Below are 17,088 nucleotides of genomic sequence, written 5' to 3' on the forward strand. Positions count from 1 at the left end.
TCTTTTGCTCTTTCAAGCATATCACAAAGGGGCCAAGTTTAGTGAGATGGGCTTTTGCCTACTAGCCTTGTCCTCCAACCATGGGGGCCCTTTGAGAACCTTAAGTTGAAAGCAAGACATTAGATCTAATCTATTGATAAAATCATCTAAAACTCTTAACCGTCCTTTCTATAATAATCCTGAGCTCGATGACCAGGTATGGTCAATTACTCATTCCCAAGGCCATCCACGAATTCTAAGATATATTTTTGAAGAGTTGCACTCTCCAACCTTCCTTTCTACTTATATACCACCATCACCATATAAAAGTTTTTTATTAAAAAGATTAAGATCTCTGATGCTCATGCCCTCTTGCCACCAGAGGTAATCTAATCTTTTCTCAAACAACTGCCACATCTCCATAGCATTTTCCTTCACTCTACAACCTTTTAGCATTTAATTTACAAAAAACCTAAAAAGAACATGATATTACAATAAAATACAACAAAAACTATTAACATGTTATTAAAATAAATACAACAAAAACCATTACAGATAGCATGTCATAATTCTATTGCCATCAACTCCACAAAAAAATTATATGAATTACATCACGCTCAATAATAAGTATTTATCATGTGCTTGATCGATCAACTTGAGAATCAGTTCCACATGGTGGTTGCTTGTCCATGTCATTCATAGAAGCTTGTATATTAATTGAAAATGTTTAGTACTTGATTTTTTTGCAATTTTAGTTATATGGCAATAAAAGTTTGCAAGTTGTGCCATTGTTAAGAAGAATTATGGGATTCATGTGAATTATTCTAATGCATGCTTGAGCCAAATCCATGAAACATAAGTGGGCCATGTTGAACCATTGGAGTGAATGGAAAATGCATTTAAGGATGTTGCTTGCAGATAACAGCTCCATTGAAGTTGTGCAAACAGGTGCCACCTAAAAATTAGATGTACATGTTTTTTAGGTTGCTTATTAAAATACAAAAGACAACATGGATCAAGACACAAATATACAATAAAAGTATCTCGGTAGGATGAGGTGATAAGGAAATTTCAAGTTAGATCCAAAATGATTTAACATGTAGCGAGCTGATGTTGTTGTTGTCTCCACTGAATTTCCTGTAATGTGACACTTCTTATGTGTAATATAAATCAAACTTGATTGTTATAAGCATAAATGTACACATACCTGTGGCTTTTCTTTTCCTTTTTTTTCTAATGGACTTTTAAACTTGCGACGACCACATACAATATTAACCTTCTTTTTTATCCCAACTGGCTTCTAGATGTTGTTTCACCATGTTGCATGAAAAACATGACTCATAGTATGAACACTTGTTCGCTTGTTGGGACAATTCATTCAACCTCTTTCATGACACATTGATTTTCAAGATATAAGATGCATCCAAGTTGTCTAAAGCTCTTGCTGCAATTTGAACTAAAATGCGACTTATAGAAGCATATCTCTTTGCTAAAACTACCTTGGGATCAACACCAATTTGAGATTCAGAAAGACTTCTTACCATTTCAACGTTTGCATCTTTTGTCCAACTCTTCTAATTAAATGTACTTTTATGAAATATATTTAACATTTTTCGAATTAAGTACTTTTCATGCATGGCAACACAGAACACCAACAAACTCAAACTTCTTATAATTGAAAGTAGCTGTGCTATCAGATGAATCAAATTTAACAAAGTATTCCTTCACATTATCTACTACCATGATATATATTCATCAATTCGTCCATCCTCAGAAATGATAAATCACGCAATCCATGGTTGATGACAACTCATCTGGAAGACTTTTGCAGCTTGCTTTAACAATTTAGATGTAAGTCGAGATGATGTAGTTTGGTCTGCTTTAAAATCTTCATGTAATTTAGCTTCCCCTCTATCTTCCACTAACCTATCAAAATAATCAAAGAAATGAGAAAAGATCATGTTGCGAGTTTAAGTGTTCCATCAACACTTTGTTCATACTTTCACTTGGTCGGGTACTTTTCATATCAGCACAAAATACTTCTTGGCCTTAAGCTAAAAGTTCATCTTTCTTTATTCTTAAACAATTTGATCAACCATTGTTAACTCATATTTTTCTAACATTGCTTGCTAGGCAATTAGAAATGTATCTTCATCTTCATAATCATAAATTAAGTTACAGGCACATTGAAAACTCTGGTTGTTCACTTGTAAACCGTGAGACGAGGGTGATTTTATATATTGAAAAAGTTGTACACGGATGTTGAACATACAACGTGGTTTCTAAAGAAACTGATAACAATAAATATAAGACTGTACAACGTCATATGAAAAAGTCCAAACATTTTCCAAATGTCGATAATATAAGAGTAATCCATAACAACATTTGGAAACATTGATAATGGAAACGTGATCGTGTGGATCACGTTCACTTTCTTTTTCTAAGAATCAGTTGAGAAGGTTGAATTCTGTGGGATTGTTTTGCCTTATGGGAACCTGCACTAATTTGCATAAAATCCATTTGGTTAACTGTTGGACTCTCGGTGTTCATGTTTTTCACCTTTTTGCTTTGATGTATATACCTCTTTGGCACTCTAGAGTGCCCCACAAGGCCTTACGGCTTAAGAACCCCGTGTATTAGGACCCTCTCTTCCCCTCTTGATGTACTTTGCTTTCAAGTATCTATAAAGAAGCTTTTTGCATCTCTCTCTTTTCTTTGTGCTTGTGCATACGCGTACTTTGGCTTTCGCTCGTGCGCGTGTGTTGTGCGTTGCTTGTGCGCTTAAAAGGCCTGCCTTCAATGTGTGTGATTGCCTGAAGCTACGTCACGGGGGCCTTCGCTTCCCAGCCCGTGACAAGTTGATACCAGAGCCTTGTCGACATTGGGAGTGACAATGACGCCGAAGAAGATTGCCATGACTCCTTCAAGCAGTATGGTTCCTGCTGAAGAGGACTTCATGGCCGATGATCGGGTGTCAGCCATCTCGCGCGATGTGGCGGAGCTGACTGGGTCAGTGACCAACATGGAGAAGTTGGTTAATGGAATTTGTGTCGCTTTTAGAGATCTCAATGCAGAGATCAAGACAGCAGTAGAAGGAGTGGAAGACTCGGTGGAAAGTCTTGTCACTAAACTTAACTACTCGGTGGAGGACTTTTCCACCAAATTTGATGATTTGTTGGGTCGGTTCAACATCATGGTTGTTGAATTGGATGTTGTTCGACGAAAGAATGAACAGTTAGAGCGGCAATTGAGAACTGCCCCGGTTGGCGGTGTTGCGACATATGTGGATAGACCACGTTACAGGCTACCTGAGCCCGCAAAGTATAAAGGCACGCGGGACTCAAAGGATCTCGAGAATTTTATCTACGAGATGGACCAATTTCTAGAAGCTGCGAGGATAGAGGAGGACGCAGATAGACTGCGCACCGCAACAATGTACTTTGCGGATGAAGCGACCCTTTGGTGGAGACGTCGCTTAGGTGATGTTCGACGAGGATTGGTTGCTATAGTCTCATGGGAAGACCTCCAGAAGGAAATGCGAGACTACTTTCTACCTAAAAATCAAGAGAAAATGACCCGCAAAAGGTTATTGGCATTGAAACAGACAAGGTCAGTACATGACTATGTCAAAGCATTCTCTTCGATAATGTTGGAAGTGGAGAGAATGGATGATGAAGATCAGTTGTTTTACTTTGGCAACGGGTTGCAAAGATGGACAAACCAAGAACTCATTCGGCATGACCCCGCAACACTAGCTGAGGCGCTTGTAGTTGCAGAGAAACTTGCCGAGCTGGATAGGAATGACCCTGCATTTCAAGGCAGACAACAGAAAAATGATCGCAACAATCGAAGGGACAATCAAAGGAACGACTAAGGACAAAATGTTGGTCGGGGAAACCAGCAGAATCATGGCCGGTAAGATGGCCAAAATAATAATCAGAATTGAAATAACTTTCAATGTGGTAATTATCGTCGCCTTGACTGTCGCATCTGTCATGGGGATCATTGGCAAGATACATGTCCCAATAGAAACCGCGGTCAAGGGAATGGAGATAACCGCGCACCACGAGTTGTGAATGTTGTTAAGGGTGAGGAAGAGGATCAACCTGCAGAGGCGCCAACAGTTGGCACAATGCAGATGATGAATGCAGTAAAGGTCACAACCAGTGTGGAACCGACAGTATGCAAAGAATTGATGTATTTGAAACTTTTGCTCAATGAAAGACTTACCAAGGCATTGGTAGACACGGGTGCCACACACAACTTCATCTCGCGTGAAGAAGCATAACGGTTGGGATTACAGTGGGAGCAAAAAGAGAGCTGCATGAAAGCGGTTAATTCAGAGGCTAAAGCCATCTACAGTGTCGCTCGAGATGTACCAGTGCGGATCCACAACTGGTAAGGAAGGATCGCGTTATCAGTCGCACCAATGGATGATTTTAAAGTCATCCTCGGGATGAAATTCTTGAGAAGCAACAAGGCAGTGTCGATGCCCCAACTCAACATTGTCAGCTTTAAGAGTGAGAGTCAACCCTGCATGGTTACTGCGATGACTGGAAAGCCTTGTGAGTGTTTGGTGTCTGCGCTCCAGTTGAAGAGAGGTATGAAAAGTGGTGATGAGACTTTTCTTGTCACAATCTGTGCTACAGATAAGGTAGAAAAAGTTGCGGATGACCCAGAGGCCTTAGCGCCAGTATTGAAGGAGTTTGTTGATGTTATGCCCGGCGAGATGCCGAAGAAGCTACCTCCGAGGCGGGAGATAGATCATCAGATTGAATTAGTACCGGGTGCACGACCACCTGCAATGGCTCCTTATCGCATGGCAATTCCTGAGTTGCAGGAATTACGCAAACAACTGGATGATATGCTCGAAGCGGGGATCATCCAACCTTCCAAAGCTCCCTTTAGAGCGCCCATGCTGTTTTAAGCAAAGCATGATGGGTCGAAGCGGTTGTGCGTTGACTACAGGGCACTAAACAAGATGACGGTGAAGAATAAGTACCCGCTTCCTTTGATCGCGGACTTATTTGATTAACTTGGAATGGCTAAGGTCTTCTCTAAGTTGGATTTAAGATCTGACTACTGGCAAGTCAAAGTTGCAGAAGGTGATGAGCCAAAAACTACATGTGTAACGCGATATGGAGCGTTCAAATTTTTGGTCATGCCCTTTGGCTTGACGAACGCGCCCGCTACCTTTTCGACCCTAATGAATAAGATCTTCTACCCGCACCTCGACAAGTTTGTCGTCGTGTATTTGGATGATATAGTGGTGTATAGCGACTCGATGGAGCAGCATGTTCAGCACCTTCGGATTGTGTTTCAGACTCTGAAGGACCATGAGCTATATGTCAAGCGAGAGAAGTGCCTATTCGGCCAGAAGGAAGTCCATTTTCTGGGGGCATATTGTGGGAGGAGGCACTCTCAAAATGGACCATAAGAAGATTGAAGTTATTCAAGCATGGGAGCCGCCCTCTAAGGTTCCCGAGTTGCGCTTTTTCTTGGGGCTTGCAAATTATTATCGGCACTTCATCAAGGGATACTCCCAGATCGCGACTGCGCTCACAGATTTGTTGAAGAAAGACAGACCATGGCTATGGTCTGATGCCTGCCAGAAGGCTTTCGATGGGTTGAAGCATGCCTTGACTGAGGAACCAGTGCTAAAGTTGTCTGACTGTCGGCAACCATTTGAAGTACAGACTGATGCGTCTGACTTTGCTATTGGTGGGGTGTTGCTCCAAGAAGGACATCATATCGCATTTGAAAACCGACAGTTGAACGACGCTGAACGTCGATACAATGTGCACGAACGTGAGATGTTGGCGGTTGTGCATTGTCTCTGCACCTGGAGACACTATCTTTTGGGATCACAGTTTGTTGTGCGCACTGACAACGTTGCGACAAGCTACTTCCAAACTCAGAAGAAGCTGAGTCCAAGGCAAGCGCGTTGTCAAGATTTCTTGGCAGAATTTGATATGGTCCTCGAGTATAAGTCAGGCAAGACCAATGTTGTGGCCGACGCCTTGAGTCGAAAGGCGGAACTTGCAGCTTTGCTCGCTTGGGAGGGCAGTGTGAGCCAACCGAGGAGCGATCTTCTTGAACAAGTGCGAGAAGTTTTGAAAAGTGACCCAATGGCTCAACAATTGATTGCATTGGTGAAGGAAGGAAAGACGCGAAGATTCTGGCTAGAGGATGGTTTGCTCCGCGCTGCGGGCGATCGTCTATATATTCCGCGACAAGATACCTTGAGGAGGCGCTTGATGAACGAGTGTCATGATACTACTTGGGCGGGTCACCCAGAACAACAGAGGACCTTGGCATTGTTGGAACGTGCATTCTATTGGCCGCAGATGCGCGATAACGTAGAGGCCTATATGCGGACTTGCTTGATTTGCCAACAAGATAAGCCCGTCAATCAAAGACCCGGTGGACTACTGGAGCCCCTACCTGTGCCTAGTCGCCCGTGGGAGTGCATAACCGTGGACTTCATTGTAAACTTGCCGAAAGCACAAGGTTGCAATTCGATTTATGTGGTTGTGTATAGGTTCTCGAAGTATGCTATCTTCGTGCCTGCCCCTGCCACCTGCTTAGCCGCTGATACTGCAGAGTTATTCGTGCGAAACGTAATTAAGCATTGGGGAATTTCAGAGAGCATCGTTAGTGATCGTGATGCACGCTTCACTGGCAAGTTTTGGCGAGAAGTGTTTCGCTTAATGGGGACGAACTTGCATTTCAGCACAAGTTTCCACCCCCAAACCGACGGACAGACAGAGAGAATAAACAACATGCTGGAGGAATACCTGCGGCACTTTGTCAATGCCAACCAAAGGGATTGGGTTGATTTACTTGATGCGGCTCAATTCTGCTACAACCTTCAAAAGAGCGAGTCATCCGGCCGTAGTCCATTTGAAGTCACAACTGGACAACAGCCACAGACTCCACACTCCCTTGCTGCACGAGGGCGTGAAAAAGCACCTTATGCATACCAGTTTGTCAGGAACTGAGAAGATCAGACAGAGTTGGCGAAGGCATATCTAAACAAGGCAACCAAGCACATGAAGAAATGGGCAGATGAGAAGCGTCGCCCAACAGAATTTCGAGTTGGAGACAAAGTGTTGGCCAAGCTCTTTCCTGACCACACAACTATCTTTCGGGGCCACCACCGAGGCCTTATTCGCAAGTATGATGGTCCCTTCACCATTATCAAACGTGTGGGAAACTTGGCGTACCAGCTGGACTTGCCAGCAAACTTTCAAGTGCACCCGGTATTCCATATATGCAACCTGAAGCCATTCCACGAAGATGAAGGAGATCCTCAACGAAGCATGCCTCAACGTGCCCCGATCCCGCAGCGAGCTCCTTCAACAGTTAGTGTACCAGGCAGAGATCCAGATATCATCCTCAACCATTTCAACAACTATCTAGGGGAAGTCAAAAAGTACTTAGTGCAGTGGAAGGGATTGCCAGAATGTGAAGCCACTTGGGAGAAAGCCAACAACATGTTTCAGCATCGACAGCTTATAGAAGGCTACCATGAACAATTGGCGTTGAGGACGGCGCCAACTTAGGCGGGGGAGCGTGTTTCGGACCGCCATGTTTTTCACCTTTTTGCTTTGATGTATATACCTCTTTAACACTCTAGAGTGCCCCACAAGGCCTTACAGCCTAAGAACCTCGTGTATTCGAACCGTCTCTTCCCCTCTTGATGTACTTTGCTTTCAAGTATCTATAAAGAAGCCTTTTGCATCTCTCTTTCTCTTTGTGCTTGTGCATACACGTACTCTTGCTTCCGCTCGTGTGCGTGTGTTGTGCGTTGTTTGTGCGCTTAAAAGGCCTGCCTTCGGTGTGTGTGATTGCCCGAAGCTACGTCACGGGGGCCTTCGCTTCCCAGCCCGTGACACTCAGTATGCCCTGGATTAGTTGTGTTAACATGCCCCCAACATGTTCAACGTGGAGTCCCTCACATTAAGATTGGAGCAAATAGAACTGGATTTGGCAAGAGGCAGGAGTTTGGTGAGACCATAAGCTAGTTGATCTGATCGGCTGAAGAAATGAAAAAAAACTTGGAGATGACCATTGCTAATATGATCTCGAACAAAGTGTAAGTCGATTTTCACGTGCTTCATGCACGCATGGAAAACTAGATTGACAGCAAGATACAATGCACCGTTGCTATCGCACCAAAGGATAAGAGGTGTAGGGGATAATAAACCAAGTTCACTAAGTAACACATTTAGCCAAAGGAGGTCAGAGGCAGTACAGGTCAGAGGCAGTACAGTCAAGTGACTTGCCTCAGTAGTGGACCGTGCAACCATTTTTTGCTCATGGGAGGACCAAGAAACAACATTAGGACCAAGAAAAACGACAAATCCCCTGGTAGATTTGCAATAATCCAGGCAACCATCCCAGTCGGCGTCTGATTAGGCACTGGGTTCAAGTGAGAGACACCGTTTGAAAAGAAGGTGATAGTTGAGAGTGGCCTTGAGACAACAGAGAATATGCTTCACTGTAGATCAATGAGCAGTGGAGGGCTGGTGCATATACTAACATACCTTATTGACAGCAAAGGCGACGGCCGAGCGAGTAAGAGTAAGGTATTATAGACTGCCATCGATGCTTCGATGCAGTGTGACATCAAGAAAGGAAGAAGAATCATCCCGGGTGAGTTTGGTGTTGCAGCTCATGAGAATAGAGATGGGCTTAGCTTCAGCAAAGGAAGCTCTGCACAGAAAATTTAAAACACATAGTTGTGTTGACAAAAGTGAAGCACACCAACATATTCACTAAAACATCAATTCTTTAAGGCACAAGTTTAACATCGTATCATATCATTGCACTTGCATGTGTGTGCTAAAAACGAAACGTTGCCTAAATCAAAGCATCGTACAAATATTTTTATATTACATATATATAATGCAATAAATAAAAAAATATTAGTAATTATGTCCTCCTACTACTATTCATGAACTAGAAATTTATTTACCACAACTTCCTAAAAGACAATGCTAGAAAAGTAAAACATGTTACTTTCATAAAGTTGTAACATTTCTCATATGCATATGCACACGAGAAAGTGAACATTATAAACATAAAATTCAAGAAAAACATAGCATAAAAACTAAAAAAAATGTCACACAACAAAAGGCAAAAGACATGACTATTTCAAAAGAAGAAATAGGGGTGTGCAACGGGCCGACCCGACCAATGGACCTGGATGGCCCACTCAAAGCTCGGCCCATCAATTGACGGACAGGGCCTGTCCTGGTTTTGGCTGGCCCATAGAAAAAGCCATAGCCCGTGGACCTAGTTGCTTCGGGCTTACATATTATATATATTAATATATTTTTTAAATATTTATTATATATATATACACACGGGCTGGGCGGGGCTGGCCCATGTCGGCCAGCTTCGGGCTAGGTTGGATCAAAAGCCCGATTCATGCCGAGCCCGCCATGGCCGGGCTGCCTGGCCCATTGCCCACCTATAAGAAAAGACAATGATTTTATAACTTTTTTATACCTGTAGTACGATTAAATATTGGTTGTTAGAATATATTTTTGCACAAGAAAATGCTAGAGGATAAACCAGAATTGCACACACGAAGAAGTATGAGCAAAAAGCGATATGGGAAGCAAGACAATTCTAAAATTTTAAGAAGCAGAAAGCAGGATGACTTAAAAGTGAACTAAGAATCGTCGCATAAGCAAGAAAGAAAGCAAAGCAGAAGTGACTTAGGATTCGAGTGCAAAGTGAATAGGAATTGAAAGGAAAGCAAAAATATGATTATATTTTTTCTAATTTGTCAACATATAAGATTTATATTATCATTGACAAAATAAAATATGAGTATATAACATTAAAGTTGATCTATTATCATAATATTTCCTCAAAAACATATTTTTATTAATTATAATTTTCTAGGTTACAAATTTGTACTCAACAATCCTTGAATCACAAAAAAAGTCAAATACAAAAATTGGATAGCATATTTTTTTGCAACTGAATGTTTAGCATAACATTTTACAAACAATGAGAGAGAGGGAGAGGAGAGTCAAAGTGAGAGTAAGATACTGAGAAAGAGAATGAGAGACATAAAGAGAGAGAGTTAGAGCAAGAGAGATGGTGTATCAGAAGATTAGGATGGACCCCAAGATTATTATCCATAACTTGTAACTATTCTTGTCCCAGTCTTCTTGTCGCTCCAAAATCGTTTCTCCTTCTCATCTCAAACGATCGTGAATCCAGGACTTGCTTGTTCTCGAAAAATTGAATGAGTTTGTCCTGTTCCGTGTCATAGGAAAACACCATCTTGTAGTGTCTGTGGAACAGGCGGACACCAACAGGTATGGATAATAATTTAATATTATTTTATTTTAATAAAAATGTATTTTTAACATTAAAATATAAAAGGTACCCATTTTGTTTCGTTTTTTTTTTTTTAAACCTTAATTCAGGGATGACGGAAATGAAACAGGGAGGTGGAGATTAAGGTTAAAATCAAAACTCGTGCATGGATGGACGTACACTTTCTCTCGCCCCCATCTCCACCTTGATCCTGCCTTGCCCCACCCCGACCTCAATCCTTATAACGATAGCAATGGACCCAGAAGAAACGGCTCACCCCATTTGAACCGAACCCAGGATGGAGGACATGAAACGAAGATGTAGGTGGGGATGGAGGTCCAGATTTTGAAATGGGGGCGGGGGGTGGAGATCTTGTTTCCCGCCCCCAGACCCGGTCAACTGCCATCCCTATTTATGTTACAACGAAGACGGACTATAATTTTTCAAGTACCAATTTTTCTGTCTCTGGGCTTTGTAAAACCTCATTTCAGACGTATGTCACATGGACACGAGTCGCGACATAAATTGTGTTCTTTTATTTAAAGTAGGACACAAGAGGATCACAACACATGGCATGTGGTAGGACCCTGTAACATTAACTCGGATGGTCTTGACTCGGGATGTCACAACCCGAGTCACGAGCGTATAAAGCATCACGGCATCCCTTCCCGCCCATTCTTCTCAAAGCATACCCCAGAGAGAGAGAGAGAGAGAGAGAGAGAGAGAGAAGGGTTTATTCGTCCGGGTTTTCCGGTCGATGAATCCGGTTCTCCGTCGATCTTCCGGCCATGGAGTTCACGGACGAGCAGAGGAAGCGGGCGGAGGCGAACCGGCTGGCCGCGCTCGCGAAGAGGAGCCAATCTACGTCCGGCAACAGGGATCTCTGGAACCTCTTCAAGTGCCGCAAAACCCTCAAATCTTCGTCGCCGGAGGGTGACTCCCTGCCGAAGAAGCCACTGGATGCCCTGACGGAGAGTTCGGGGTTCTTGGCCGTGCTGGAGATCTGCGAGTCCGATGGCTTCTCGGTCTCCGTCGAGCCAGTGGAAGGATCGAGGTTCCCCGGAGAAAGTGGATGCTATCGGAGGATTGAGGCTTGCCTTTCCAATGTGAGTCTTTTCTGTATTATTTTCCCCTCTTTTTTTTTTCCTTACACTTCGAATGCGATGCCATTCGTCTCAAGTTTGAATTTGGAGTTAGGGTTTTAATGCGGATGTTGGCCTGTGTTTTTTCGCTTGAATTGGTGATCAAAATCTCTCAAAAATTTGTCCGGAAGAGTGAATTGCACAAAAGGGCGATTTTTAGTGCTGTGAGTGGAAAATAGCATGACCCTGAGTATCGACCCTAAGAATGTGGTTCTTCAAAACGGAGTACCTGAACTCCTTATGCGTCCTTCTACTCCGCTATCTACTAGCAGCTCCGCCCCCAGAAATGCAGGGTTCGTTGAGCTATCGAATAGCAAAGCAGCAGTCGGCACCTTCTTCAGGCTGCCTTAGGTTGATGTTGGCCACTCACTCTGTATGTTCATAGAATCATATTATTAATATATGGAAAGCAAGCTGAAACCCCCGCTCCACAACGAGTGAAGGAACAATCCACTCTTGAATGAGCCGTCCTGAGCAACAACGGGAAGAATGAAGCGATCGAAGATCACGGAGCTAATGGGATGATTTATTAAATATCTTACTCTTTAGAGGAACAAATATATAACTGCCCAATGGGAGATGAAAACCAAATAAGGAGAGGAGCATAAGATGTTTCATTCTTTATACGTTTCATATTTTTGTAAGTATGACCTGTTCGCGTTAAGAAAAAATGTATCAAACATACGACAGCACCACCCTTTTCCACTATCAGGGCGGATGGTTGCTTCAATTTCCAGTTGTATTGTTTTTTGGTTTCCTCATTGATCTTCTTCGTTCTTGGAATAACATTTATGAATTTCTATTCTTTGCATAGATAATCTTTCGTAATTCTTTTTTTTCTTTTCCCATGGCTAGGTTGGTATAACATTTGTGCGAATTTGGCTCTCTACCTAGTACCTGCCTCCAATTTCCTGAGCTTTTCCTCTCTTTCTGTCTTTTTATTTTAAAAAAATTTCAATATCACCATATGCATTCTTAAATTACTATTCTTTAGTGATTGATCTCTTGTAACGTGTATTGCTTGGTTTCTGCATTTGGAAATTGATTAGGTTGCACCACTTCGCTTCATTGGAACTCCAGCTGGTGGAAGGGCTCCTGTGTATATGCTAAAGGACTATGATTTGGTTCTTAAATGCCTAAAAAAGCTCCCAAGATTACATTTACAAGAGATCCCTTGGAAAACACTTGCAGTAGTTCAAAAGTTTTCACATTCATATATTGCAGGCAAATGGATAGCTTGCATGCCCGGTCATCTTTCAGATGATGAAGTCGATGCATTGTTGCAAAAGCTGCCCAAAAGGTTACATGTTTCACTTCTACCATTCCAACTGGACGGTGTTAAATTTGGTCTACGAAGGTGCGGGCGGTGTCTTATTGCAGATGAAATGGGGCTTGGGAAAACTATACAGGTAAATATTTGTATGTTATGATGTCTAAACAACATGTTTCTATGCATTCTCATGCCAAATAGAATCTTTATATTATAAGAAAAAATGAAAAGGATATCACACTCCTCATAATGTGGTTTTAGGTTGTGTTCATGCATGCACACTCTCTCTCTCACACACACACACACACATATATATATATATATATATATATATAAATCTTATAAATTGTTAGTAATTTGATTTGTTTACAGAATATGGGGCTTGACAAGTTTGGTTTTTGTATGCACACCCACACACATAATATATATACCCCATATTCCTGTCAACAAATCAAATTACTATCAATTTAAAAGATATTATATATATATAAATATATATATAAACCTGGATGAGAAAATCGTCCACCGTCAGGTAGGACGTGTGCTCGCCGCTGATCGTGGGCACGAAAAGGAGCATTAGCAACATTCACAACTGTTGCTAAAGCCTGTTTTTCTGCCCAGATCATTAGCGTCAGTCAAGGACCACCACTAAAACCCCAAAAATTGCACAGATTAACGTCGGGCCCGCCGAACGAATGCATCCAGCATTTTCCTATATATATATATATATATATATATATATATATAGAGAGAGAGAGAGAGAGAGAGAGAGAGAGAGAGAGAGAGAGAGAGAGAGAGAGAGAGAGAGAGAGAGAGAGAGAGAGAGAGAGAGAGAGAGAGAGAGAGAGAGAGAGAGAGAGAGAGAGAGAGAGAGAGACTCCTAAACAGTTTATGTCCTAAACCATCCTAAAGACTTCCAAAAAACATAGTTGCACGTGGCTTTTACTTAATCCTAACCCATAGATGCATTTATCATTGCTTATCTACTAAAAATCATGCTTCAGATCAAATTGATTTAATGAGAAATCTTGATTTCTATTTCACTAAGTTTTGGTACAATATGAGCCATTGTTCGATCGCTCTAAATACACATCTAAACATGAAAAATATGCACATTTTCTAATTAGTAAGCTCTAGAGATAGAGAATACGTCTACTAGTTTGGATTAAGCAAACACCTGAAACTTTGTCCTTTGGAGCCGTTTAGAACTGTTTCAGTGCTACTCATTACTCTCTCTTTCTTCCTATCTTTGTCTTTATATATATATATATATGTATGCATAATTGTATATATGAATGCATGCATGCAGTGTTGTTAAAAGCGCGTCTCGCCTTGAGGCGAGGCCCTCTGCCCCTCAAGGCGGCGGCCTACGGCGTGCTTCATGAAAAACAAACATTTTTTTAGTTAATTTTTTTTTGAGGCTTATGCTTTATGCCTCAAGGCTTATGCTTTATGCCCCGAGGCTTATGCCTCACCTCAGTTTTTGGTGGAGCACCTCGCTACGCCTCAACGCTTTTCACAACATTGCATGCATGCATTTCTATATTAAAAGGTGTATGGAAAATGTGCACCACTCGCAAGTTGTAAATTGGTTACTTTTTCTAATTGGCATGGTATTGACACTAAATATAAATAATGCCTTCCCAAACTGTTTTTGACATTTTCAAAAAGTGAGTCATGAAGCAAACAAGGAATTTTGGGAATCCTAGGGCTTCTAGATAAATTCAACTCTGTCTACTAAACAATTGATTTCTACGATCCTGGACTTGATGAACCCTAGGGTTCCAAGCTTGTTGGAATCTCAAAATCCTTGTTTTGGGAATCCTAATTCCAAAACCATGTCACAGTGACATGCCCACATGGGCCCGTGTCACGGACGACACACACAGACACAAAGTCCGTCACATTTTAGCATGCAACACATTTATGGCATACTCTAAAACGTGTCAGATTTGTTTTGGCTATCTTATATCTATTTTGACAAAAATGCCTCGATAAAAAATAAATGACTTTTGCTGTCCGTGAAAGGTCTTTACTGGTCCACACACACACACACAGAGAGAGAGAGAGAGAGAGAGAGAGAGAGAGAGAGAGAGAGAGAGAGAGAGAGAGAGAGAGAGAGAGAGACCTTCTTCTCCAGGCATCCGACAAATTTTCCGGTCTTTCTCGATTTTCAAATAAGGTACGGTTTTTTCTTTTGATTCAAATGGGGAAAAAGGGCCTAAATCAGATTTAGGTAATGTTTTTTAAGGAACCTATGAATTAGATTTGTTTTTCCATGTTCAACCTAAAAAAAATTGATTCATGCATGGTTGTTTATGTGTATTTCAGATTTAGCATTGATTTTGTGGCATGAGCATACTTGATATGTGTATTCATGTATGTTTATCCATGCATATGTGCACACACACACACACACACACACATATATATATATATATATATAATTTCATAAACTGTTACAGCCTAGCCGACTGCATCGGTTGGGCTGATTTCATGTTTCATATATATATGGGTGGCATAGCCCCAACTGACTGTGTCGGCTGGGTCGATTCTCGACTAAAAAAAAGGGCTTCTGATTAAGCCCTTGGGCAGTCACATGAACTGTCAAAGCCCAACCGACTATTTAGGCTGGGCAGAAAAAAAATAAAAAAAATAAAAAATGGGCATTGTTATTTCATGATCAAGTCCTAGCCGACTTGCAGTTCTGCTGAGCAGTAAATTTCTTAAGTCCCAACAGACTGTAGGTCCGCTGGGCAGATTCGACAAAAAAACTATGAGCCCAGCCGACTGCATCGGGCTGGGCAGTTGCGTAAGCTGTCATAGCCCAGCCGACTGTATCGATTGGGCATAATCAGAACAAAAAAAAGAGAGAAGAACTGGTATCATTCTGGGCAGTTGCGAACAAAATAAAAAATTGGGCAGTCTTCATGCCCTGCCGAACCCAACCGGCCTGCTGTTCGGCTGGGCAAGTTCAAAAATAATTTTGGGCGGTTTCAACAAAAAAAGAGAGAGGGTATGTATGTATACATACCCGTGTTCGGTTTGCAAATTGTAACATATTCATACAAGTTACATCTAGCTGATTTTTACATGTTCGTGTATGCCCAGATTTACATATTTATGTATGTTTAGATTTACATGCATGTTTAGAATTACATGTGCATGTGTATGCTTGTTAAATGCTCATGATTATGTTTAGAATTTAATATGTTAAATGCTCATAGTTATGCCCAGATTTATATATGTCAAATGTTCCTGTTTATATTCATATTTATATATGTTAAAAGTGCAAACTTTGTACATGTTGAATGTATAGATTTATACATGTATAATATACATATTTGTATGTCTGTACGTGTCCAGGTTATGCATGTTTATGACTGGACTGTTATGTATGTTTGCATATGAGCATTGGTTGGAATATTTTCATGTGACTACAAGTGCTGTCCGGTGTGTGGGCAACATGGCTTGGACTTGGTTGGTATGTGTTGTACCCCAAGCTTGTCCGAAATGGTAGAAAGAGTTGTGGGCTTCACATGCTTATAAAATTTCATATGTTGTTTACATGCATATGCATGTAATGAACACGTAAATCCTGAAATTTACATTTGTGGTTGCTTTAGCATGATCATATGCTTGTTTGCATATTGTGCATGAAATGAATCATGAAAATAAAGATGTATTTTGCAAGCATGTGTTGATATGCATATGTGAAATTGCTATAATTGTTATACATGTACATTCTTATTATAATTGCATGAATGTGCATTTGTGGACTTGTTCGGATAATTGTGTGATCGCTTGTTCACTGTGGTTTTTTGCATAAGATGCATTGGTGGTCAAATGTGAACCATTGTAGGCCATGTGGGCCACGAGCAGGTGTTGCTCTAAGTTTTGTTATAAGCATCCCAAAAATCAATTTGATATTATTTGAATTTCTGAATTAATTGTACTGTTTTATATCGTAATGAGTTGAGGTCCCGTGTTGTGTTTTGCATGTTGATTTGCAAAACGAGTATTGTTGTTGGGTTTTGCATGTTGATTTGTGAAACAAATATTGAAATGAATCATTCTTTTGATAAAAAGATAAAAAAAGAGATAAACAGTGTAATTAATGCTTCTTCTTGGATGTCCCTTCTATAGTGTGAGAATCCTAGGCTTTGGTTTTTGGGGAACCGTGAGGATACTAAAACTTCTTGAGCGATTGTGCCCCTGAACCCAATTAGGTGGTTCTCTTCTCGGCTACGGTTTTAGGGAGATTCTACCACTTTGCCTGGGGGTGGTATGTAGACACAACTTTTGTTTTTGGTATACCAAGAAAATGATTTCTCTAGTGTCCCAACATTAGATGGT

General features: G+C 41.2%; 2 protein-coding genes across 3 annotated transcripts in view; one reads left to right on the forward strand and one right to left on the reverse strand.

Moving 5' to 3' along the window:
* Positions 1-17,088, reverse strand: part of LOC149818789 (uncharacterized) — a 183,594-nt gene that overhangs the window by 1,784 nt on the left and 164,722 nt on the right. Inside the window, exon 5 of one of the 2 annotated variants that reach the window (XM_089985963.1) lies at positions 1,641-1,905. The exons of the other annotated variant lie outside the window; for it this stretch is intronic. Within the exon in view, the coding sequence (XP_089842089.1) occupies positions 1,901-1,905 (5 nt within the window). The 3' untranslated portion in view covers positions 1,641-1,900. Of the gene's footprint in view, positions 1-1,640; positions 1,906-17,088 lie in introns of those variants that run through there. 2 annotated transcript variants of the gene reach the window in all.
* The window catches only part of LOC149818790 (SNF2 domain-containing protein / helicase domain-containing protein / HNH endonuclease domain-containing protein), a 132,852-nt gene continuing 126,872 nt past the window's right edge, over positions 11,109-17,088 (forward strand). Inside the window, exons 1-2 of the mRNA XM_089985357.1 lie at positions 11,109-11,426; positions 12,512-12,871. Of these exons, the coding sequence (XP_089841483.1) occupies positions 11,109-11,426; positions 12,512-12,871 (678 nt within the window). The remainder of the gene's footprint in view (positions 11,427-12,511; positions 12,872-17,088) is intronic.

Source organism: Nuphar pumila, chromosome 13, assembly GCF_984573655.1.
Source record: "Nuphar pumila chromosome 13, dmNupPumi1.hap1.1, whole genome shotgun sequence".
Taxonomy (NCBI): domain Eukaryota; kingdom Viridiplantae; phylum Streptophyta; class Magnoliopsida; order Nymphaeales; family Nymphaeaceae; genus Nuphar; species Nuphar pumila.